Source organism: Paralichthys olivaceus, chromosome 16, assembly GCF_024713975.1.
Source record: "Paralichthys olivaceus isolate ysfri-2021 chromosome 16, ASM2471397v2, whole genome shotgun sequence".
In the NCBI taxonomy this organism is placed as follows: Eukaryota; Metazoa; Chordata; class Actinopteri; order Pleuronectiformes; family Paralichthyidae; genus Paralichthys; species Paralichthys olivaceus.
The window spans coordinates 2,943,799-2,966,425 of NC_091108.1; the positions used below are offsets into that span (position 1 = coordinate 2,943,799).

At 43.8% G+C, this 22,627-nt stretch overlaps 1 protein-coding gene across 3 annotated transcripts in view; it reads left to right on the plus strand.

Moving 5' to 3' along the window:
• The first annotated feature begins 1,291 nt into the window (after positions 1-1,291).
• Positions 1,292-22,627, plus strand: part of zeb1a (zinc finger E-box binding homeobox 1a) — a 46,570-nt gene continuing 25,234 nt past the window's right edge. The window contains exon 1 of one of the 3 annotated variants that reach the window (XM_069511026.1): positions 1,292-1,437. In XM_069511026.1, the coding sequence (XP_069367127.1) occupies positions 1,380-1,437 (58 nt within the window). In that variant the 5' untranslated portion in view covers positions 1,292-1,379. Of the gene's footprint in view, positions 1,438-1,882; positions 2,145-3,557; positions 3,848-22,627 lie in introns of those variants that run through there. The other 2 variants (XM_069511030.1, XM_069511027.1) reach the window with 2 other exon arrangements.

Here is a 22,627-nt window from a genome sequence, read left to right on the forward strand (position 1 = left end):
TTGTTAAATGTACTTATTTATTAAAATCTTAAAAGTACAAATACTCACATCTGCCTTTTCCCAGACATTTTTTCTGCAGATTTAATACTTTTGATATTTTGTTAACAATACTTATATAGGTTTCTTTGAAAAGTACCCAAAACTAAATGTACTAAAATAAAGTACAGCTATATGAAAAATAAACTGAAGTAATAAGGTAAATATTACATCCCATCACTGCAAATAATAAAGTATCTTTAACTGGAGACATTCTTTCTGCTGATTTAATACTTTTTTGTTAACAATACTTATATCGGCTACTTTGAAAAGTACCCAAAAATAAACAAGTATAGATGAAATGAAAAATTAACTGAAGTACAGCAATGCAGTAAATGTACTTTGTTACATCCCCCCACTGCAAACAATAACATATGATATACTAGAGTCGTTTTTTTGATGTAATACTTTTGATATTTTGCATATAGGCTACTTTGAAAAATACCCCAAAATAAATACCAGTTCCACTGCAAAAATGTAGTACTTTTATTAATATAATTATATAATGAAAAAATGAAAGTACATATATTTGCTGATATATAAAGTGGAGTAAAAATGAAAAAAAAGTACTCAAAAATAAATCTTCAGTGAAGTACAGATACATGACATTTGCATGTAAGTACAGTAAAGCAGTAAATGTACTTTTTTCACATCCATAACAGACAAAAGAATTTCTGGAGATTTTACAGACTTTTTGACATTTTGTGAAGAATACTTAAATGGACTACTTTGAAAAGTCCCCCAAATAAAAACTGAAGTACACTAATAGTAGTAAAAGTACCTTTTCACATTTACCACTGAAATAAATCAAATACAAATGTTTCTGCTGATTTTTGATGTTTTGCTCAGAAAACGTCTACAAGCTTCTTTTTTCTGACTCGTGTCTTTAACGCAGATTTACTTTACGTTGGTTTACTGGTACTTTAATAGATGAAATACTCTGAACTCTCGCTCTGCTCGCGGACACATCACTCTTTACTTCTTTGATCCGTCACGTCCACCTGCAGACGAACGCTTGGCCGCGTCCCACCTCCTTATTTCGGGCAGAGAGGAGGAGGAGGCGGCAGCTCCCGGAACATGTGCGAGCGCCACAAACAAACCCATGTGCGGCCGGTAGGAGGGGCCACGTGCTGAGGTGTTCCCAGAAGGTGATGCCGTAAAGGCGGGCCAGTGTGTCGCAAACCAGGTGTTTCCTGCGCGAGGGGGAAGGTGATGTCGTAAAGCGGACGGGGTGAGGAGGGGGTGAGGAAGGAGGAGGGAGGAGGAGGAGGAGGAGGGAGGAGGGGAGGAGGAGGGAGGAGGTGACGAGCGAGCGGCTGCGTTTCAGACTCAGCGAGAGGATCATGGCGGATGGCCCCAGGTGTAAGCGCAGAAAACAGGCGAACCCGAAGAGGAGCAGCGGTAAGTCCCAACTCCTCCGCGGCCGCTTCTGAGCGCCCCGGGCCGGCCGCCGGAGCCGTCCCCCCCTCGGTGAACTCCTCCCGGAGAGTTTGCGGGAGTGAGTTGGGGACGTTTCGGGGAGTTTTTTCTGGACTCTCCGCGTCCCAGGGTGGTGGTGGACCGTTATACCTGGCTGGCTCCTCCGCCTAGCGGTGCATGGGGCCGCCCGGAGGAGTGAACCGTTATCCGCCTGCTATAATAACCCGAGGAGCGCTTCACTCTCCTCCGCGGTTCTTCTTCAACACTTTTCTCCATCTTTGTTTCTCCACTTTTCTGCCACTTTCCCACGCACAGCAACTCTTGGCGGCAGGTTGCGGGGCTTTCTCATAACAACGTGGCCCGTTCAGCGCAGTTTGTAGTTTTTTTTTTTAAGTGGATGGATTTTTTTCAGGGCGAGGTTTGTTGCGGGATTAGTTTTCCCCTCTCGGCCCCGGATGCTTCAGCGCCTCTCCCCCGGTCAGAATAATTCAACTTTAGCCGTGAGAGCTCTCCACCGGACGGTGAATCGTGTTGTCGCCGCTTATCGCAGTGGATTTTCTGCATGGGGTTTGGTTTAGTGTGGGTGCACCGCTGCTCCGGTGATGGCTAAAAGAGATGGGATGTTTATTTGATCGCCTCTTCACCCCTCCCTGCTGCATCTGCAACACCACATGTTCCCTTTAGCGAAGGTAAGAGTGTCGAGTCTGCAAAAGTACCTTTATTTCCACCTTTGTGCGCGTTTCCTTATCATCTGCACCAGTTTAGCTTCGTAAATTCAGCATTTTTTCCTCACTCGGCGTTGGGTTTTCTGCTCGATTCTCATGCAAACTGCGCATAATGCACATGTTCGACTGCTGCTTGTTGCACATGTTTGAAATGCTGCAAATGAAGCTTGTTTTTGGCATCATTGTGGAGATTAGAAGCAGATTTATTGCTTCTGTTATCTCACTTGGTGTTTGCTTTGTCGTGTTAAAGGTGTTATAATTCTCTAATACTTGGATGATGCCATTATAAACAGGATGTTAGATGAGGTGCATGTGGGCTGAGACTCCATGTGTTATAGATAAAGATAAGAATATAACTTGGTTGTTGTGATAACTTTAAATTAAGACAAACCCCCTGGAGGATGTTTTTTTTCACGAGTGCACCAGTTTAGCTTCGTAAATCCTGCATTTTTTCTTTCTCATCGTGTTTTTTCCTCTTGAACATCCTGCAAATCACTTCTATTGCACATGTTCGACTGCTGCTCTCTGCATCTGTAAAATCGGGTTGGAAATGTTGTATTTTTTGGCATCACTACAGGGAGACACGTGGGCTTGTATGTCTTCGCTATCTTACTTGGTGTTTGTTTAGTCGTGTTAAATGTGTTATAAATACGTGGAGTTGATCTTCACGAAGCTTTTACAAACCTGCTGTTTGATAAGGTGCGTGTGGGCTGAGACTCATCCTGGGTCCATTTGTTCTAGATCAAGATTATAAAACTAGAACTTGGTTCCTGCACAAACTTTAAATCAAGGCAAACCTCTGGAGGGTGTATTGTCATGTTTGCACCAGTTCAGCTTCGCAAATCCTGCATTTTTTCTTTCTCATCGTGGTTTTTCCTCTTGAGCATCATGCAAAGTGCTCACAGTGCACATGTTCCGCTGCTGCTGTGTGCACGTGTGAAATCGGTTTTGAAATGTTGTCTTTTTTGGGGCTTCATTATGCGGAGACACGTGGGCTTTGCATTCGCACTCGGTGGTGGTTGTTTGTGTGTGTGTGTCGTGTTTTAGGTGTAATAACCCTTTAACAACGGGAGTTTATCTCGATCATACCATTACAAACTCGATCTCATGCGATAGGTGCACGTGGTCTGGGTCTGTTTGGAATATGAAAAAAAATAAAACTTTAAACGCAGGTTGGTGCAGTAACTTTAAATGTAGACGAAGCCTCTCAGGGAGTGTCCCTCATTGGACGGTCTCTTACCTGTACTCCCCCCCCTCTTACATGACATCAGCCTATTAAAATCAAGAGAATCTGCACAGATCTACCGTGATGAGGTGTGATGGTTGAGTCGAGGGGCTGGAAAGCACCTTTCCACCCACCCCCTCCCACCTCTCTCCTCCTGCTGCTGACGACACGACGGTGACTCTGTGCGTCCGTGCAGGAGCCATCATCCTCATCATCCTCACCGCCACCATCATCATCCTCATCATCATCATGTTTACCTGCACGCACGGATAACAGGGGGGTGGGGGGCTGACAAATGGCCTGGACATAGATTTAAAAGAAAAAGAAACGCATTATAACACCTGCGGCTCTCGACCGTGACCGGAACAGCATCCGCCTCCTGAAGCCTCGGTGTCTGGTGAGGAGCAGAGAGAAAGACCGCTCCAGATGTCAACTTGTGCAGGTAGAGAGGATGATTTCGTAGTTTTTTTTTTTCCGCATGGATGCTCGCCTCCCTTCATTCTCGCGGGATTTATCTCATCGACACGCATTTCTGACCCACTTGTGCATCATCTCTTTTATGTGCGTTTTGGTTTTTTTTCTGTGTGTGTGCGTGGAGTCGTTTTTGGTCGAGTGCTCCCTGCAGCTGCGTGTGTGTGTGTGTGTGTGTGTGTGCAGGGAAACGAGCGGTGCACAAGGTGGTTATTCCTCTTATCCCTCCATCGTGCAGCGAGACAAACCCTCTCCATCTATTGTGTTGCGGTAATTCCTGAGACAACTGCACGCTGTGTGCGGAGGGGAATGGCGGTCAGTACCATTACTGCAGTGAAGGCGGGGTTGCTGCTTTTTTTCTGGACCGGAGACAGCCAGGTATACGCAAGGTGATGCAACACCTATGAAGGTGCATTTTAACCGATTTCCCCGAGACATCCTCTGGGCTCGGGGCAAAAATACACGAGGGGACTAATCCTGAGCGTGTAATCTGGTTTGACTTTGTTATAAATATGATTTTAAAATGAGATTACACAGTGTGGGAGGTGCGCATCTTGGTCCGTGTGATCGGCTGCAAGGGAAACAAATCTGCGTTTTCCTTTCGTTTTCAGTCTCGCTCACCTTCTGTATTTTTCTGATAGAGATCAGTTTCCAGCCCCATGACACAGACACTTCACCTCTTTACATTTCTAAAGAGCTGATCGGTGCCAAACATTAGCCCGAGCTAATGTACCATGACCAGCAGGCTGCTGCCATCAGCATCATTTGTACTTAACAATATATATGATTTGTCTAATTTGCACTTATTATGACATAGAAAGTGAGAAAACCTGATTTATATGGACATATCTTAAATTACTGACGGGACCCTAGATTCATTACACACATTTTAATGCTTTAAATCATTTCCGAGCCTGCTAACGTGTTCTCCATCTTATTATTCTCCAATTAATCAAAATGACCTTGTCTACAAATAATAATCATCTGTATTCATACTGCACGTTTCAAAACATTTTACAAGGTGCTTTACAAGCTGAAGGTAAACAATAGGACACAGTTAACAAGCAAACAATAAGAAACCATTAAAAAGGCCATTTGAAGAAAATAAACAGAAATGTTACAGATGAGAATAGAGTCATAACACATTAACTGGTTTAAATAGATGGTAAGATTTGAACTAGGAAAAAGCACACAGACAAAAATGTAGATTTAAAAGAGGATATTGAGTTTGCGTGACGGCTCTCCTCAGCAAAGAGTTGGAGCCAGGACAGAGAGGTTTAAGAATCGTAAGATAATAGTGAAAAGAGCCGTTACAATTCACCTGCACCTGCAGTTATCCAGACACGTCGGTCATTGTATATGCGAACTGTGTCGTCGACACTTGAGACACAGTGACTCTGCAATGACAGGTGTCGCTGCTGACCAGCAGTCTAAAATCCAAAGATAGAACAGTTTACTTATCTTTATACATGATAAAAGAAAAAGTTTGAATAAAGAAAATGGACTTTGCTCAATTAATCAGCTTCCAGAGACACATTTCCTGTCTGTTAACATCTATGTCCCTTTTACTCTGTACTTTACGGTAAAGGAGTTTCCCCTGTGACCCTATGCTTGGACCCCGGGTCATGCATGTGGGGCTGTTGTGTCGGCAGACATGTAATGGTGATGGCTGTGTTTCAGTTTCAGAGTTCAATTAAATAATACGTTAAACGTCAGTAAATGTTGTGTTTATTACGTCCACCACTGTCCTCACTTGAGAGTTTTCTTATTTGTGATGGATCGGGGCATAAAGTAGTGATTATTCTTTAATGGCTTAATCTGACGATCGTTTGTACAAGTAATCGATGCATTGCTTTAAATCTCCGTCACATGGATTATGTAATCCGTCATCCTTTTCTTGGTTGGAGGCAGAGTTTGAAGACAAATCTACTTCCACTATATATAATTTAAGATAAACATAATCATTGTTCTTCAGTGTTGTAACTTGAACTACTGAGAAACACGAGGAAAAAAAAAGAGCTGCGTGTGAGAAACAGCTCAGACTTTGATTTGTCCTTGAATATTTTTTTCAGCTGTAGACTTCCATCTCCTTAAACCCATAAAACCTTGTGCGTTGAACTAATTTCCCATTTGATCTCATCAGTAATGAGCCACATCTGAGTTTGTCTGAAACCGGCTCGAGACTCATTTTCTCACGTCCCTGCGCTGTTACGTTGTGTTTCCCAAAATTCAAATATTTTTTCTCTGGTCCGTCTCAGCAAACAAACCCTAACCTGCCTGGTATTAATGGTAGTTGACAGTCAGTTGCACTTGCTCTACTTCTTCACAGAGATGATTTCCCTCCAGGCAGCAGCTGTAAACATGTCAGTGTAAAAGCCCAGTGAATGAGTGTCATCTTACTATCGGCCTGCGGAGACGCCCCAAAACTTTCACTTCTCCCTCGCTGCACTCGTTTTCGCCTAAATTAATAGCATTTAAGATTAAAGCAGATCACAAGACTGTTATTCCTGTGTTTTTTATGCACTCATACGTGATGTATGATATAGCCGTGTACATGAAATACAGCAGAGAAGAAATATGAAGTCATCTTTGTTTTTGCATGAATCCAACAGCAGCCTTAATGATCTCATTCTCAGCTCCACCACATGCCAGGCGTCTGTAGTTCTACTGTAAATGGCAGGTGTTGGCCCTCCGTGCAGACTGCCTGTTGCTGCTGCTTCAGCGTCGGTCACGGTTTTGTCATCCAACGCCTTTCCTATCGCTTTTAAGTGGTCCGTGTGTGTTTGTGTGAGTGTGTGTGCGTGCTCTCCGCTGGGCTGTAATCTAACACAGCAATTTAGGAACTCCAGGATTGCGGCCTGGTGTTAACATACCTCTGACAGGATAAACACAGCGGCCTGCTCTCTGGCTCGGACCGCTCGGAGGTAGAAGTTAGCCAGGGCTCGGCCTTTAGCAGTGTGTCTGCCTTGCGGAGGTTTACGGAGAAATGGTACATATGGTACAACTTTCAGTTAGAGATGTTCTGATACCGACTCCAATACCTGGACTTTGCGTGTCGGCCAATACACAGTCCAGATCCGATACCAGTGAATTTTAAGAAATAATAACTTGTATAATGTATTTTAACAGTATGCTACTCACCCTGTATGAAGTTGAATGGCCTGGCTCAAGATAAACCACTTGGAAAACAAAAACATACAGAGAATGAACATTATTATCTCATTCCAGTTTGACAGTCACAACTGAAAATGAACACAAATGGAATACACGGCAACCACTTCCTTTAAATCGGTGAAGCTTTGCACACATCGCCATTTTACTATTGTGTTTTCCTAAAAACAGAATTTGCCAGTGGTAGTACAGCTCGCAACTCCCAACTGCTGTTTGGGAGCAATGCTGAAGACATGATTTTTCCAGAAGAAAAAAAGTGAAACTAATATTCTAATTGATTCTATTGGATCAGTAGATTTGCACACTCGCTCATTCCTGACGCGTCATTTTTCCACAGTATCTGAGGCATTTCTGCTGCTGTTATCACAACATCTCTACTTGTTAAATCAGTTCAGTCTGATATATAATAGACATTTGTTGATATGAAGTTGCTTTGAATTATATCCTCTCTCTGTGGAGCGAAAGACTCTTTGATCCACTAGCTTGTGTCTGATGCTCGGATGTCAAGCGTTTTCTTTGTGTCTCTGTTTTTAAAGACTGAGATTCCTCTGATCTCCTACAGATCCCTGTGTAAGACCATATTCTGTGTTGTGTCTGTGGCAGGGCTCAATAACCTTGCACCAGGCCTTGTGCAGTGCGCTCTCTAAAAGGAAAGGGGGATTTGTATGAGAGCTGCAGTGTGTTTCATAGCCCTCTTCTGTCTTTGTGTCTGAATGAAGCATTTTTACTTGAGGTCACAGTGAGGTGCTCCAGTTACGCTCGTCTACAGAGCAGAGGAGTCATGTGAGTGTCCTCCTTCCCCTGAGTTAATACTGAGCTTCTTATTTGTTGCTAATATGCTTCACCGCAGGCTGGATTCATCCTGCTGAACTCACATAATCAAACTTATACAAGATAATCGTCGTTATGATCTTGTTTATCATCGCAGTCACAGAATATGAAGCCAGTTATTGCTGCCTCTCCCTGATTTTATCTGCACAGTCCAGTTGCTCGAGCTGTTGTTATGTTTTGTATTTATAACTTCTGGCTTCAGTCATGTATGACTTGAGTGTCATGTGAATATTAATGCACATGTCCAGTGAGAGAAGCGTCAGAGGAAAGTAGTCCTGAGTGCTATTAGACGTGGTTGTGGTCAACAGTAGCTGTTAAGTGATCCATGACCAGTGGTCATTCATGCTGCCCTCTGTGTGTGTTTGTGTGTGTGTGTGTGTGTGTTGTTTCCTTTGCCCAAATGGGCCTGTGGCATGACAAAGCACTACAGGATGTCTTTAGCGAGTCAGCGTTAACCCCTCCCATTGCCTTTTATGGTTCGGAGGGGGAGGTGCGTCAGGGCTACTGATGCTGCTGCTGTGACTAATTGAGTAATGTGAATGTGTGTGTGTGTGCGTGTGTGTGTGTGTGTGTGTGTGTGTGTTAGCATCAAGGTGGGAAACAGCTACTTTCCTCCAGGCTTTGCATAACAACACAGTCCTCCTTGTTTGGATTTACATGCATTAGCACGATGCCTGTGAGGGAAAATCTTCCTGCTGATGCTGCTGCGTTTCAATTAGGTGACGTCAGCTGATAAAGGAACCTTGACAGATCAGACACGAACAGTTAAGGCAGGTCTCGTTAGTCCTGATGTTTTTACATTCGTAGCAAGTTAAATCAGATTATGTATCCAGAGCCTGATGATGATAACATGGAAGTTGCACTTCCTTAGAGTGAGATGCAAGAAAACGGCCCAGCATGGTGGATATAAATAGCAACGTGACTCTTTTCATCTCATTTCAGTAAAAACCTCAAAACCATAAACTGTGGTATTTTTATTTTTGAGGTTTCATTATGTGAAGCGCTTGAATCTTAGGTGGCTAATATCATGGCAGGGCATATTTAGGGGACTGAAATCTATGAGTGTGTGCAATTTGGTGCAGCTCAATTGAATTTAAGGGGACTGCTGGGCCTTGGTGGAAATATGCGCTCCTCTGAGTACTTTTCTGGTTATGTGTGCAACAGTAGAGCTGCAGTAAAAATCGTACAGGACTGATGGATCTTGAGGAAAACATTAAGAAAAATTAATTTGCTGTAGCTGGCATTATAATGCATTAACTTCTTCTTTATCTAGGACACATACATGGGTGTTATCATACATTCAAAACCCCAAACATTAAAAACAATGTCAAAGCACAGAAGGGAGCCGTATTTAGATGGTTTTGAAGTTCATCACTATAATTAATGTGCTCCAGAGAAATCAAGAATTTCATGTTTTTTCTTTCTGGTTAATTAGAAAACACTCTGCTGCCCATTTGAAGCTGTAATTTAATGAAAGATATTCAAAGCATAAAGCTGCTTTGCTGGTATAAAAAAAGCGAGACAGATTCCATGCTGAGAAAAAGAGGAAAAAGATCCATTTTCAATGTCGTCTGCTGCGTTAAATTAAAGTCATTTTATAGTGCAGCTAAATCCTGCTTTAAACTCACAACGGTACTTAAAATTGGAGTTAAGTTTGCTCGCTGCCACCTACGCTCAAAAACAAAGCCAAATGTGGAACCAGAACTGAAATGTACCTCCAGCACCACCGGTGCATAAAGTCTCAGAGGAAGTGCCAAACTTCGTTTCTTTTAAGGTGGTTTTACCCATTTCCTCAAGTAACCTGCTCTGCTTATGCCTTTCATCGTTCTCATCCAACCACCTGAATATTCATGTATTCAAGAGGCTCCCAGCAGCGAACAGCTATTTTAATTTTAATCTACACCCCTCTGTTAACCAGAGCTGAGCTGGGACACAGTTTACTCTGCTGCTGCTGCTGCTGCTGACCAGCATCCCACCTCTAATGATGTGCCTGAGAATTTAAATATGAGTGCATCCAAGCAGTAGTTTATGCACATGTTCGGGTCCATCCGTTTGTGTGATTGTGGGGGTTCTGAGCTCATGCAGGCCAGTGTGTGCCAAAAGAAAGAGCCTCATTCAAAGTCCTGTGTGTGTGGAAGAGAGGGGGGGGGGGTCACTCTTTTCACGCTCAGCTGGTGGGAAACTCCTCTCCTCCTCCTTTGGTGGTGGTACAATTTGCATATTCTTCCATCCTCCATTCTCATTTTTGTTCTTCCTCCTGCTACACCTGAGAGCAGAACTGAGGCTGGAGCTCAGAGGAAATCAGTGAAAACGCAGCCCAAGGCTGGTGCTTGCTTTCAGGCACAACACTGAGCCACAGCTGAGGGCGCTGTGCTGCAGAGACTCAGTCCAGACGTAATCCTGTGAATGTTAGTAATTGAAGAGGAGTGCCGCTTGCCAGTGATGGGCTCCTCACTTTGATACGCTTCCATTTAAAATTGGGACACATCTCAAAGGTAATCCAATAGGAATCAGGTGCAGAACATTTAAAAAAAGAATGTGGTGCTGAGAGGAGAGAAGGAGCGAAATAACGAAAAGGGAAAACTAAAGAAAATAGTGAAACAGAACAAAGATGAAGCTCAGTTTATCTGAATTATGACCACAAAAAATGATTCCACAAAAAACAGAATATTCTCCCATGGCTGCAGTGGCATGAACCTATCCATCCTTAAAGAAATGCATTTCTGTTCTTGAACAATAGGGGGCGTTGGACATATATGCAACGGAATTACGGACACAAAAAGAAAACTGTATGAAAGCCGCGTTAATGCCTTTTTCACAGGAACCACATTATTATTATAGGGACGTTGTTTCTTACAATAATTTGAAGCTATAAAAAGCTGCTAGCCAAAACATTCTTTGAAGATTCAGACTTCCCTGTGATTGAATAGAGCTTTTTAAAAACAGATAATTGGGGGAGGACACCTCCCAGCAGCCCCAGTGGTCTCAGGAGACATAAATCATGAGCGGTGGACAGGTGGGTTATGAGGGGCCTGGACTCACTAAAGACGCCCCAGAGACCTCAGAGGGTACAGCAGCAGCAGCAGGACAGGTGGGAGCTGAATGGAGAATTAGATTAGAAGCCCAGTGCAGAGATTTATTTCTCCTCTTTTATGCTGTTGCTCCGTCGTCCATTTGAGCCCTTTGTGTTTCAGATGTGGGAGGAGTCACACAGAAATGAAAAAGTTTGATGACATTTCAACAAGAAATGTTTCTGTACTTGCCTGAGGCAGAAATTCAAAGTGGACAGCGCTGAAACTGTGACACGTTGCACTGAATGAAGAAGAGGTTGTTGTTTGCGTGTAGATTGAAAGAGTCCCACAATCCCTCATAGGTCTCGGGTGCATTAAAAATGACTGTGTATACCGTGGATCTGTTTGCGTCCCTCCGACAGGTTTCTCTTTATCTGTTCTGATGTTATATTTGTTTTATAGCAGGATGGATATTGAGCTGCTGTCTCTCAGTTTCCCTCTCCCACCACGCAGGATGGATGGTGAGCCAACACATTGCAATGGAACAGAGGATTTGATTAGACGCCGAGTGGAGGAGAGAAGTGCAATGTGGATTCTCTCTTTGTGTCTGTGTCCTGTGGGCTTGATTTGTAGGGCGTGGAGCCGGCGATATGATATATAGCGATTGTAAAAAATGAACACCGCCAGGAAGAAGGGAGAGAGGCGATGGGAGACACCTCTTGCTTACAAACAATATGCAGATCTATTCAAACCCCTTAATAACCTGTCAGCGTGGATTCAGATTTGTTTGTTGATGCAGGAGAACATTAGGAGTCATCCTTTTGAAATCACGCAGGCAAATTCACGGACGAGGTGAAAGAGAGAGCTGGAGAGGCTGAAAGAAAGAGAGCGTTGTTATTGAATTACAGGTGATGGTTGCTAATTGGGCCCTCCAGAGGTTGTGTGTTTGTGTGTGTGTGTCTGTGTGTGTGTCTGGCTCAAGGGATGCAGAGTTGATGAAGCTGTTAGGGTAAAGTGCGGGGCCCCAGTGCGCTCCCTGAGTGCTGTGCTTCAGAGGCTGTCCTGTCCCTGCGGAGGAGCGCTAATGGAGGCCACCCCGGCCCTGATGAATTACACCCAGTCTGGATGGATGGAGGGATGACGGAGCCGGGGGTGATGCTGCGGTAATTGAGGCGGCTGCCAGGAGAGAAGAGTGCCTGGATTTTGATGAGCCGTAGGCATGAAGCAACACGTTTATACCAGATTCTTGATAATAAGTGCATTACCACCCCACTGTGTTTCCTGGCAGGGTGTCGGTGGAGCCTAAACGTCACATGCTTTTTTATCTCAATACGTGTTATTGCTATCACCGATTCATGTGACACAACAGTGACTCGGCCTGTAGCCGTTCCATGGAATTGTGAAAGTGTGATGTCAGGGTGCAGGGAGCATCCTTTGTTGTACAGGAAGCAAAGTTTTATGTTTCCTGATGCAGCAGTTCTGCTGAAACAACTTAAACACGATTAATCTATAAAAAATCTAATTTATAATGATTTTAAATAATCTATCAAGCAGAAATGACAGATATTTACTGTGAAGATTTGAAGATTGAAACGAACGGACAAGGGTGAAAACATAACAAAGGTAATTAGGTAAACGTGTCAAACGTGGTCAGCCTCCAGCTCCTCCGTTTCCTCAGGATTTTCTGTTTTCGTTTTTTTTTTTGCCTCAGTCTTGAATTGATAATTTAGTTTGTTTGAAGAATAAACAATTTACAGAGTCTTTCTATAGACGGATCAAACGACCGACAGAAACCAGAGGCAGATTCAAATCATTAACTCTAGCGTAGTGTTTCTTACACGGAGCATATTGGATGAAAACTAACACCAGATTTTTCCTCCTCTTGCTTAATATTTTACAGACTATCACTTCTAATTTACCTCCGCTTTATAATTGTTACTCTCCTTTCCGCTGAGTGTTCAGGATGTAGGACTCAGTCTTTTCCTCTGCAGCTGAGGATGCCACTGTGCTTATCCACTGTTGTAGATTTTTGTTGATCAAAGCAGTTTTGGCACCAGTGTTGCCGCTGCAGGATGACTGCTGAGGTGTCAGCTGCTCGGTCTACGAGAAGAGCGGAGCGACGACACTGCAGGTTTGCTCGTTTCTCTGTTTCTGCATTTCCCTTTTAAAGAGAGCTTCCACTGTATTGTCGTTAATAGGGGCTCTCGTCAGGCTGATGTTACCGAACTAAACAAACAAACCACCTCAGCGTGTGACGATTGTTGCTCCTTCCACCTTCACTGACTAAAACCGATGAGTGAACTTTAAAAACTGTACATTTGTTCATATATGTAGTGACTGTGTGTGACAACAGTGATTTGGCTTTACTTTTAGAGATCATTCAATTCAACATCGACATGCAAAACCTTTGACTTCCTGCTGTCATCAAGTCTGAAACCTGAGCTGAGTTTCAGTTTTCCTTTTTGGGCTATTGTCGGAGGAGCATTGGTACGCGTGCAGCTTCCCAGGCTGCAGCGTTTACGTCTTGACTGGGTTTCATCAGAACTCTTTGTTTTCCCTTTCCATTCTCACGCAACAAGCATCTTAATGTGAGTTCAGTGATAATCGCAGTTAATCTCACCAACTTGTAGCGTGTAGACGTGTGGAGGCTCATTAGTCACCGTTAGTGTGGTTATTCCATCTGATTCTGATTTCAAGCTAGAAGAATAATTAATTAGATCAACCGAGCAATAGTTTTTTTAAGGGTAAATGTCTTCACTGGTTCTACCTTATAATTATTTTATTTGTGTTTTCTTTGCCTTTCATGGCAGCAAACTGAATGTTTCTGTTTTCAGGCAATAAAGTTATACACATCAACTAAAACTAAACGATTAATTGAGAAAATAACTGTTGGATTAATCGATATGAATATGATCATTAGCTGTGGTCCTTATTTCATAACGGCTGAGCTCTTGAAGTGAACACATGCTTATCTGGGAAATAATCAAGGGGCTTATAAAACTAGTTAAAGCAGAATGTGATGGATATTTGGAAAATGGTCATAGGATGTGACCTAAAACCGTCTTTACTTTCTTGGAAAATCTGCCCAGGCCCTGCTCTTGCCAGGTTTTTTCCCCCGTGACTCAATCCAGTGTATTTACATAGTGTATTCCGTGTATTTATGTACACAGTGTCATAATCAGATTTGTCTGGCAACACAGCTCTTAAAATAAAAATAGAGCCTAAACAAGCAGCTGACAATGAGTAGAAACAAGCGAAATCCAGTATTTGCTCTAAGTATGTGTTGGGTGTGTATCATACCTTGCCCAGCGTAGCAGGTGTGCCCGGGCTTCAGCCCCATTACAAGTCTCATAAATACCATCTGACACTGTTACAGCAGGCAGGCTTCAATATAAAACTCTTCTCCTGTGGCGTGAGCATGCAGCCCTTCAGCACAATTATATTATACCACACTTCAGGGGAGGAAAGCTACACCCCTGCCCAGGACCTCTTAACAGGCCGAGCCGCTCCGAGCACACATAGTTTCTCTCAAGCTGTGTCTTATGACTGTGAATATGAGCTGCTTTTATTTCTGTTTAAATCACTTTATGTCAAAGTTGTTTTCTTAAAACCGCTCCATGAATTAATTTGAGTTGACTAAACCTTATTTGACTTCTTTTTTTTAAAGTTATTTTTGAACGTGGAACCTTCTCCAAGGCTGTAATGTGTAATATCCACCACCTCACATGTTTATTTGAGAATTAAACTTCATCCAAAACTCACACACAGTCACTTAAGTACGCACACTTTCAGGAGTTTTGAGTTTGCATCAGCTTTTGAAAAAAACATAGAGCAGCCTGAAGTGTTTAATCCATTTCTATCCTTTAACTATAATGGATCATTGGGCACGTTTGTGACCAGAAGGTGTCTTAATAATAAGTATTTGTCTGGTATTCACTTTGTGCAGATGCACCTCTGCAGTGTTTCTCTCTTCGCTGCCTTGTGTGGTTAACATTTCAGTCAGCCGGCGAACTGAACATGCTTGACATTTTGCTAAACTGTGTTCGGAAGGTCCTGCCTGTCCCTGTGTTTTCCTTCCCCCTCCTCCCTGCATTGTGTGACTGGGTAAACAGGCACACACACACACACAATTGTCTATATCCTCATAGCCTGCCCGCACATCCAGGGAGTTTGCTTTGTGCGCCGGCAGGCTGAGGTTTATGCCTTTGTCTTTTATTGCCTACCACACACAGAACAGCCTTGACTTGTTTATTTTTGATGTTTTCCCTAAACACACCTGTAAAAGGAAAGTAGGCTTGCATCTCATTATGCTCTCAAAATAGGCCAGCATGCTCACAGGCTGTTCATGGAGGGTTTCTACCGCTCCATCCTTCCTGTGCTCAGACATTAGAAGTTGTAACAAAGTGGGAGGAACAAGCGATCATCAAAAATGATCTATGTGTGCGAGTTAATGGACTAAAGATCCTCTTGGATTCTTTTTGGGAAATGTTCCCAGGTCGCGTTTTGGGACCAAACCATTTGAATTTAAACCAAACATGCTGTCGTTGTCCAGCGAGGTAACGTTCTTTGAAAATGTGCCTGTAGATGTGCCCCCTGCAATCATCCCAGAGGTTCAGCCCGACTTTTAATCCAACGGCCCAAAGCATATGGTGATGGTCCTCCTGCTCTGTTTGTGTATAGCCGCCTCTCTGGTACCCGGGCACAGTCTCATCTCCCAGCTTGACGCTCGCCTTGCTGACAGCCGTTCAAAGCGAGCTAGCTAGCCGCCCGGCCTCCAGACGGCAGCGGCATGGTCTTCATTTAGCGAGGACAGAACTGCTGTGCCAACCGAGGCTTTGTGCCAGAGAGCTCCCTGCAGAGAGCGCCGCAGCAGCTGCCAACTCCTGACATACAGTAGATGGGTGGTTTTTGTGCTGGCGGTGCCAAAAATACAGTGGTCTGATTAAGTGATATGATGTGAGATGGAGGGATTTTGAAGGGTTTGTGAAGATGGAGATATCGGTGAAGAGAGGGAGAAGGTGCAGCTCCATGTGTGCTGTGATTAACAAAATTAGGCGTCAGACTGGATTCACAGACCCGTTCATAAAGGCTTAATGTTTTAGGATACTGAGACTTTAAACTCACTGTCAGGGTTTGGATTTTATTGTCAAGTAATACTTTGATTGTGCTTTTCAAGTAGTTTAGTTAAAAGTTTAATTTAAAAATAAAGAACAAATTTAAATGGTGTGATATCAACTGAAGGGCCATGTGCCAAAAATCTTGTCTCTTTTAATTATCTATATATGTTATATTTACTTTACTAGAACAGCTGAAGGGACACCAACGTTTTTTTTCCCACTCCGCACTTGTAATTCAGTAGATAAAATGGCATCAAGTGTGTATCTCAGCTTTTTTCTCAGACTCTCACACGTGCCACAAGTGCAAAGAAAACATTCGGACCGACGTTACCTTACAGTTGACCTCGGTTGGTCGCAGTGAGCGCTCAGCCATGTTTACCCGAAAGCTCAAGGCGGACCCACGCAATCCTCGCGTGGTCCAGTGTTAAGCTTAGTTTAGCGGAACATAGCGCTGATACAGAAATTGCTCAAGGCAATACACACTTTCCCCACAGGCTAGTCTGTGTAGTAGAGGCAGCTCCCTCTCAAAGAGACATAGCTAAACATACAAATGCCATGTTTTACACATCACAAAACTCAGATTCAACTGATTCTAAACTGCTCTTTGTTAATCAGCGAAAGTCTGCGGTTCCGCGACCTATTTCCCAAGGAGTTTTCTGGCAGGGAGAGAGCGTGTGTGATATGAATACTGAGCAGGTGAGAGGAGGAGGGCGATGCAGGAGAGCTGGTGGTGAGTAGGAGATCATGACCACATCAGTGCAGCCGTACCCGCTAGGGGCATAAAACAGGCTGACTGAGATTATTATTGATAAGCTGGAAGAGTTTCATCCTGTTGATACGCACAGTGCACAACCTTCAGACCAATTTAAGGGAGAGGACAGATTAACTCTTTTTAACTCATAATTTAAAAAACATGCAGCATAAAACTTTGTTTTCTGGCTTCACATTAAAATCATATATTTAATTTTGATTATTAAGATGTGGTTGTCAAAGCCAAGTCTGTGAAAGACTCACGTCAGCTGATTTTTATCTTTAATCTCTAACGTGATCATCTCGCCACAAGAGGTTTTGTGACCGGAGCACTTGCGTTGCAGAATTTCACCAGGGACAGTTTAGGGAAGTTCTTTAGTTTATTGATCCTCATCTGTGATTAGCTGAATGCCTCCACAATTACCTGATTGCCTGTCGATATTCTTTGTTTAGCTCCAGTGGAACAGAAAGCTGAATGGATATGAAATCAGTACCAACACATTATGAGTTGTAATGAAAGCTAGTATGAAAAATCAGGGTGTGGGTTGAGACACAGAAAGTGTTGGAGGTAACTGAGTCCTCTACTCTGCAGCCGAGCTTTCATCTCATGGCTCTGAAGCTCCGTCTCCATTATATTTTACGATAATCGTTATATTATAAATGGTTTTTAAGGCTGTGACAGGCAGAGGGTGAAGCTCAGGGAGTGGAGACACTGGTCTGCGTAATTAAAGACTTAATAGGTGAACCTGAGTGATATATCCAGTGTGATAACCCCAGCTGTGTCGTAGTGAAGGTCAGTGGAGACGGTGTTTACACACAGAGCAGAAGCGAAAGTGTGTCTCTGAACTTTGAGTTTTCACTTTCACAGAAGACGCCGATCGTCTCTGCAGCTTTGTGATCTGTCTCTGATCTGAGTCAACAGTTTCACTCTCAGCATGCACTCATGAAGGAGGTTTGATTGAGGGCTTATTAACCTTGTTACACCAAGAAGACATCGCCCACCCCCCACTCAGAGTGCAGAGTGACAGGGAAGATGGAGGACAGAGAGAGGGGGCTGGGCCTCGTGTTAAAGGTCACAAGGACTCGCAGGACTGAATGTGGAACATGCATCAGTCCACTGAGCAGCCAACAGATCCTTTCTGTCACTTAGTTTGTTTTTAATATTGCCCAATCTACCACCTGAACGATTCCTCCTCCTGCACATGGAGGTCAAAGGTCAAGATTTCCTGTCAAGGACACCTCAGCATGCAGGGGTTTTTGAACCCAGCTTCTCGTCAGAGCCATGATCTCCTCTCAACACTGCTGGTTTTGAGAAGTCACTTTGGACGCCTCGATTTTATGGCCATGGCCTCGAACGATGATCTTTATTATCAATAAATCTGACATTTACTTGATAGTCGTCAATTTCGTTCAACTCAAGCCGCTCACTTATGGGGAATTGTTGTTGTCATTAAGTCAGATTGTTAATAAAGTGCATTATGGATTCAAATGAGAGGAATCAGTCAAATGAATCAAGAAAATAATCAACAGATTCAAATAAGACAAAATGATGTCATAATTATCACGCCTACATGCCAATAGCATTTCTGTATTACATCTATTAGTGGCATTTAGCAACTTTACAAACAGGCTTTAAGTTGTTCTCAACAGTGGTTCCACAACAGTTTTCAGCAACGTCCTTAGCTTCTCACTTTGACCATCTGTCATATGTGTTTAATCCAGCTGGGTTAATCGGAGACAGGTTCTGTATATGTGAGTGTGAATGGATGTTTGTCGCTGTATACCAGCCCTGATTCGCTGGCGACCTGTGTGTGACCTGGGTGCAGGCAGAGGGTGCATGTATCCCACCTTTCGCCCGTTGTCAGCTGGGATTGGTTCTGCGACCCAATAAGAATAAGTGATATTGATGGATGTGTAGTCGTCTGCAGATACACTGTGTGTATTTTTTAAAGCTTTGGGATTTTCTTTCATGTTTTCCTCCAGTTTGGTGATTTATTATCACCACAGTGAGAACTTGCCGTCCTCTTCACTCATAAACTTTATGAATGTTCAGTTTTTGGATGTTAGGGAGGGAAGCAGAATGCAGTAAAATGTGATAACCTGTTGACAGCCAGAAACTGAAAAGTTCTACCTGAGGAGTTTGATATATGAGATCTTTATCAGTCTGTTGCTCACAGTGTGAACGCATGGATAAGACTCCGACACCCCACAACACTTGGAAAACCACCGTGCAGTGAAAGCAGTGGGTGAAATACTGATGCTGGGCACAGTGATGACCTAGATTTGCTCCCACCAGTATCCGTCACTCCTGCAAAACAACACAGGATCCTAAGGGGCTGCAAATACAAATAGCAAATCCCCAGTACCTTCGAAGCTTTATAAAAGTGTCATCCGCTGCACGTCTGTCTGTTTGTTGTTTGTTTTGCTGATCACAAGGTGCACAGTGCTGTGTCTGTGCACGGCAGGGAAAGTGTGGCGTAGGCACATTTCACTGGAATCTGGGGCTGGATAATAAGCTGGTTAGAGGACTCCCGCTCCAGATGTGCACCAGGTCTGAAAGATGACAGAAACTCAGGAGCTGTTTACGATGGTGTTTTGCATTTGGAGCATTTAGCTAACATCTATATGTCCTGATTGATTGAAAGAAAATAAATCTGTGTGTTCTTGGTATTGTTGCTCAGACAAAACAAAACATTTGAAGATCTACTCCATTATACACTTTTTTGTGTATTTTATAGATCAAGATTAAATTAATTAGCTCTGGTAGAACACATCACATTAGGTGACCTACTCAATAATTTTAAACACATAGACAGTGAATCCACCAGGGGAGATTCCCCTGCATCTACAGCTGGATAAACTGATTTACATTCAAATGATTGTCTTCAGGAGCAGCTCCAGCTCCCGTCATTGTTGCATTTCAACCACAAGCTGGCTGCCCTGCTTTCTTCTGTCCTCCAGTGAGTCATGTGGTTAAAGACCATGTGCTCACCAACCTCCTCTGAAACCACCTCCCCCACCCTGAGGTGGCTTCTCCGTGCTTTGTCGCTGCTCCTTCCCAGTCAATGTGCGCCGGCAGCCGGGCAGCGACCTTCCGACCTCTTTAGCACTGACTGGCGTAGCGTGGCTCTTGGCTTGGCTGCACTCGCTCCTCCCTGGCCTCTGGTCTTACACTGAAACGTGGCTGCTCATTGGGAGGTGGTGGTGTCACCATCTGCACTTCATGTTCATCTTCTCTGAACAGAATCAGCACTGAAGTACATTAATAGAATTGTATATCAAGGCACATTTTAGGGTGGGAGATTCCCACTAGGCAAGAGCGTGCTGTCTTAATTTGTTGCCTGCCATAACTTACTGCCCCAGGTAAGAAAGAATACTGGGCTTCTAGCCACGAACTGCAGTTGCACTTTCAACATGTTATAGAAGCTTTGCGTTGTGTCTTTAATAGTCAATTTGTCTCTGAACATGTGAAAATAAAAATTAACTGCTCCTCTCTAGAGCCAAACGATGGGAAATTCAGACTGTAACACTGCTGTTACAGTGAGACGGACGAGGAGCAGAGAAATGAGTGTTAAGGCACTTTCTAAAAGGAACCTGTTTACTGAAGGTCATGCTGTGCATGCACTGCAGTCTATTTGTGGCCATAATAAAATCAAAGAGTCACATCCATGTGAGTTATGGATAATATATAGCCTGTCATGAGCCCGGGCATCATGAAGGAGCGTGCACACACACACACATACATTCATTTAGCCGTCCAACAAGATTTAATGTCTTAGTCTGGAATCTCATGTCTGTCAAAGTGGAGACTTACATAAAAATGCAATTACAAAAAGAAAGAATGGAAGAATGGAAAAGTGCTAGTGTAGTAGTTTCTTTTGGCTCTGTCTCTCCCACACACACACACACACACACACACACAGACACACACACAGTAACAGCTGGGCTTCTTAGGTAAATTGAATCAGCCGCTCCCTGGTCAGCCGGGCTCTTGTGTGGCCCCTGGCGTGGAAACTGAAGCCATCAGATTGATTTTTTCGCCCTCTCTCCATCTACCTCCCCTTTATTCCGCTCAGTGTTTCACAGCTGCTCTGACTACTCGTCTGAGTCCAGCAGAGCTTCGAGCCCGGGAGGCGGGTAACTGGCTGCGGCCTGCTGAACCCACCGGGGTCACCGCAGCTCATCGGCAGTTTTTCCTCGTTTTGATTCATCACTTTCAGCGGTGGTGCTCATGCGTCTGTCTCTGTGTGACGTACAGTATATGTTAGTGTCTTCTGGGAGCAAAGCTTATGTAACGTTCCTCTTCTTTTATCCCCACCGGGCTGCTTCAGAGACAAAAAAAAAAACAGGGTCAGTCCAGCTCCTGTTAATCTCTTGTTCTTGGCGTGGCAGCCTAGAGACGACACACACACACTAACACACACACATACGCATGCACGTATCTCCTTGAGCTATTTTCTGCCTGACTTCAGGTCCTGCCCTCAAACCTGTCCTCCATCTAAGCCTTCAGACTCAGAAGGCTATTAAAGAGATATTTCACCAAAATCCAGCCTCTTGTTCCCCGGGCTGTTTGTCAAGCTGCAGGGGGGGGGGTCGGACGAGCAGGCCGGCAGCATCACTGTGATTAGCCTGCTGGCCTCTCTCTCCTGCAGGTAACTGATGTTTCACCAGTGTTTGTCAACCTACCCCAAAAAAACCATATTACCAGAGGAAATATACGTAGAAACCTCAGAGAGAGCCAGTCATCCCTCTAGATTACTCAATAAGTGCTGCACTTTACTGTATGTAGTGCCACCTCAGACCATTTCTAACATTTTCTAGCTGCTCTTTGTTTGTGTTTGTTTGCTGTCAAATGAACTCTTAACACTTAGAAGCTTAATTTCTTGATATCTTACGGTTTTAGCTGCTTTCTTGGCGTTTTCTTCCCTATGAATCATGAAACAGAGGATAAAAATAACCCAGCGATCATGACGGACTTATGTTATGTGTAACTTGTTTGTTAATACACGCCGTCTCATTAATTTTGACCTTGTGAGTGTTTGTCTGCCGCCCCACTCTGATCACGGACTTAATTGACGAGCAGGAGATAAGACCCAGTGAGTTGAGTGTACAAACAGTAACTGTACACAATAAATCATGCATGATAGATTACTGTATAAAACCCTTTAATCCAGGGGTAGAGCTGGTATGGATGGTCTTTTGGCAGATAAGATTAGTGTGTGTCTGTATGTGTGTGTGTGTGTGTGTACACCTGATGCGGCAGATTAATGCATGTCCTGTAGTATTAAATTAAATGGAAGCTAGAGCATGAGCTCTGCTGCTGTGAGGGAAACGCCCCTGCCACACAGGTTGCATGAGTGCGGACGAATGTGTGCGTGTGTTAGAGAGCTGGAGTGTGTGTGTGTGTGTGGGGGGGGGGGTATGACAGTGCAGGTTATGTGATCGACTGTCTGCCTCGCTCATCTCTCACACACCTCTCATGCACTCTTACCCACGTTGCACAAACACACACATAAAACACACACACTGACAGGCTGCAGGCTGTCGAGTGCTCGTTTTGAAGTGAGCACTTCTGTTTGCATTTAAAAGAACTGGACTGGCAGCAGGGAGTTTCCAGCTGCTGATATTACTAATGCTCTTCTCGTTTCCTCGACGTGAATCAGAAGCGGGCAGGTGACGAACGAGAACGGAATCAGTCCATTAGGCCTGAAACCACTTACAGACCCACTGTGACTCTCCTTCCGTCATACTTTGTCATGTTCGGTGGTTTTCTGCAACTGTGAGCTGATGGAAAAAGTTTAAATGTAATTGACACTTAATGTATCGCCGGGTATTAACAGAAAATAGATACTGCTGTTGATTTTAGGTGCC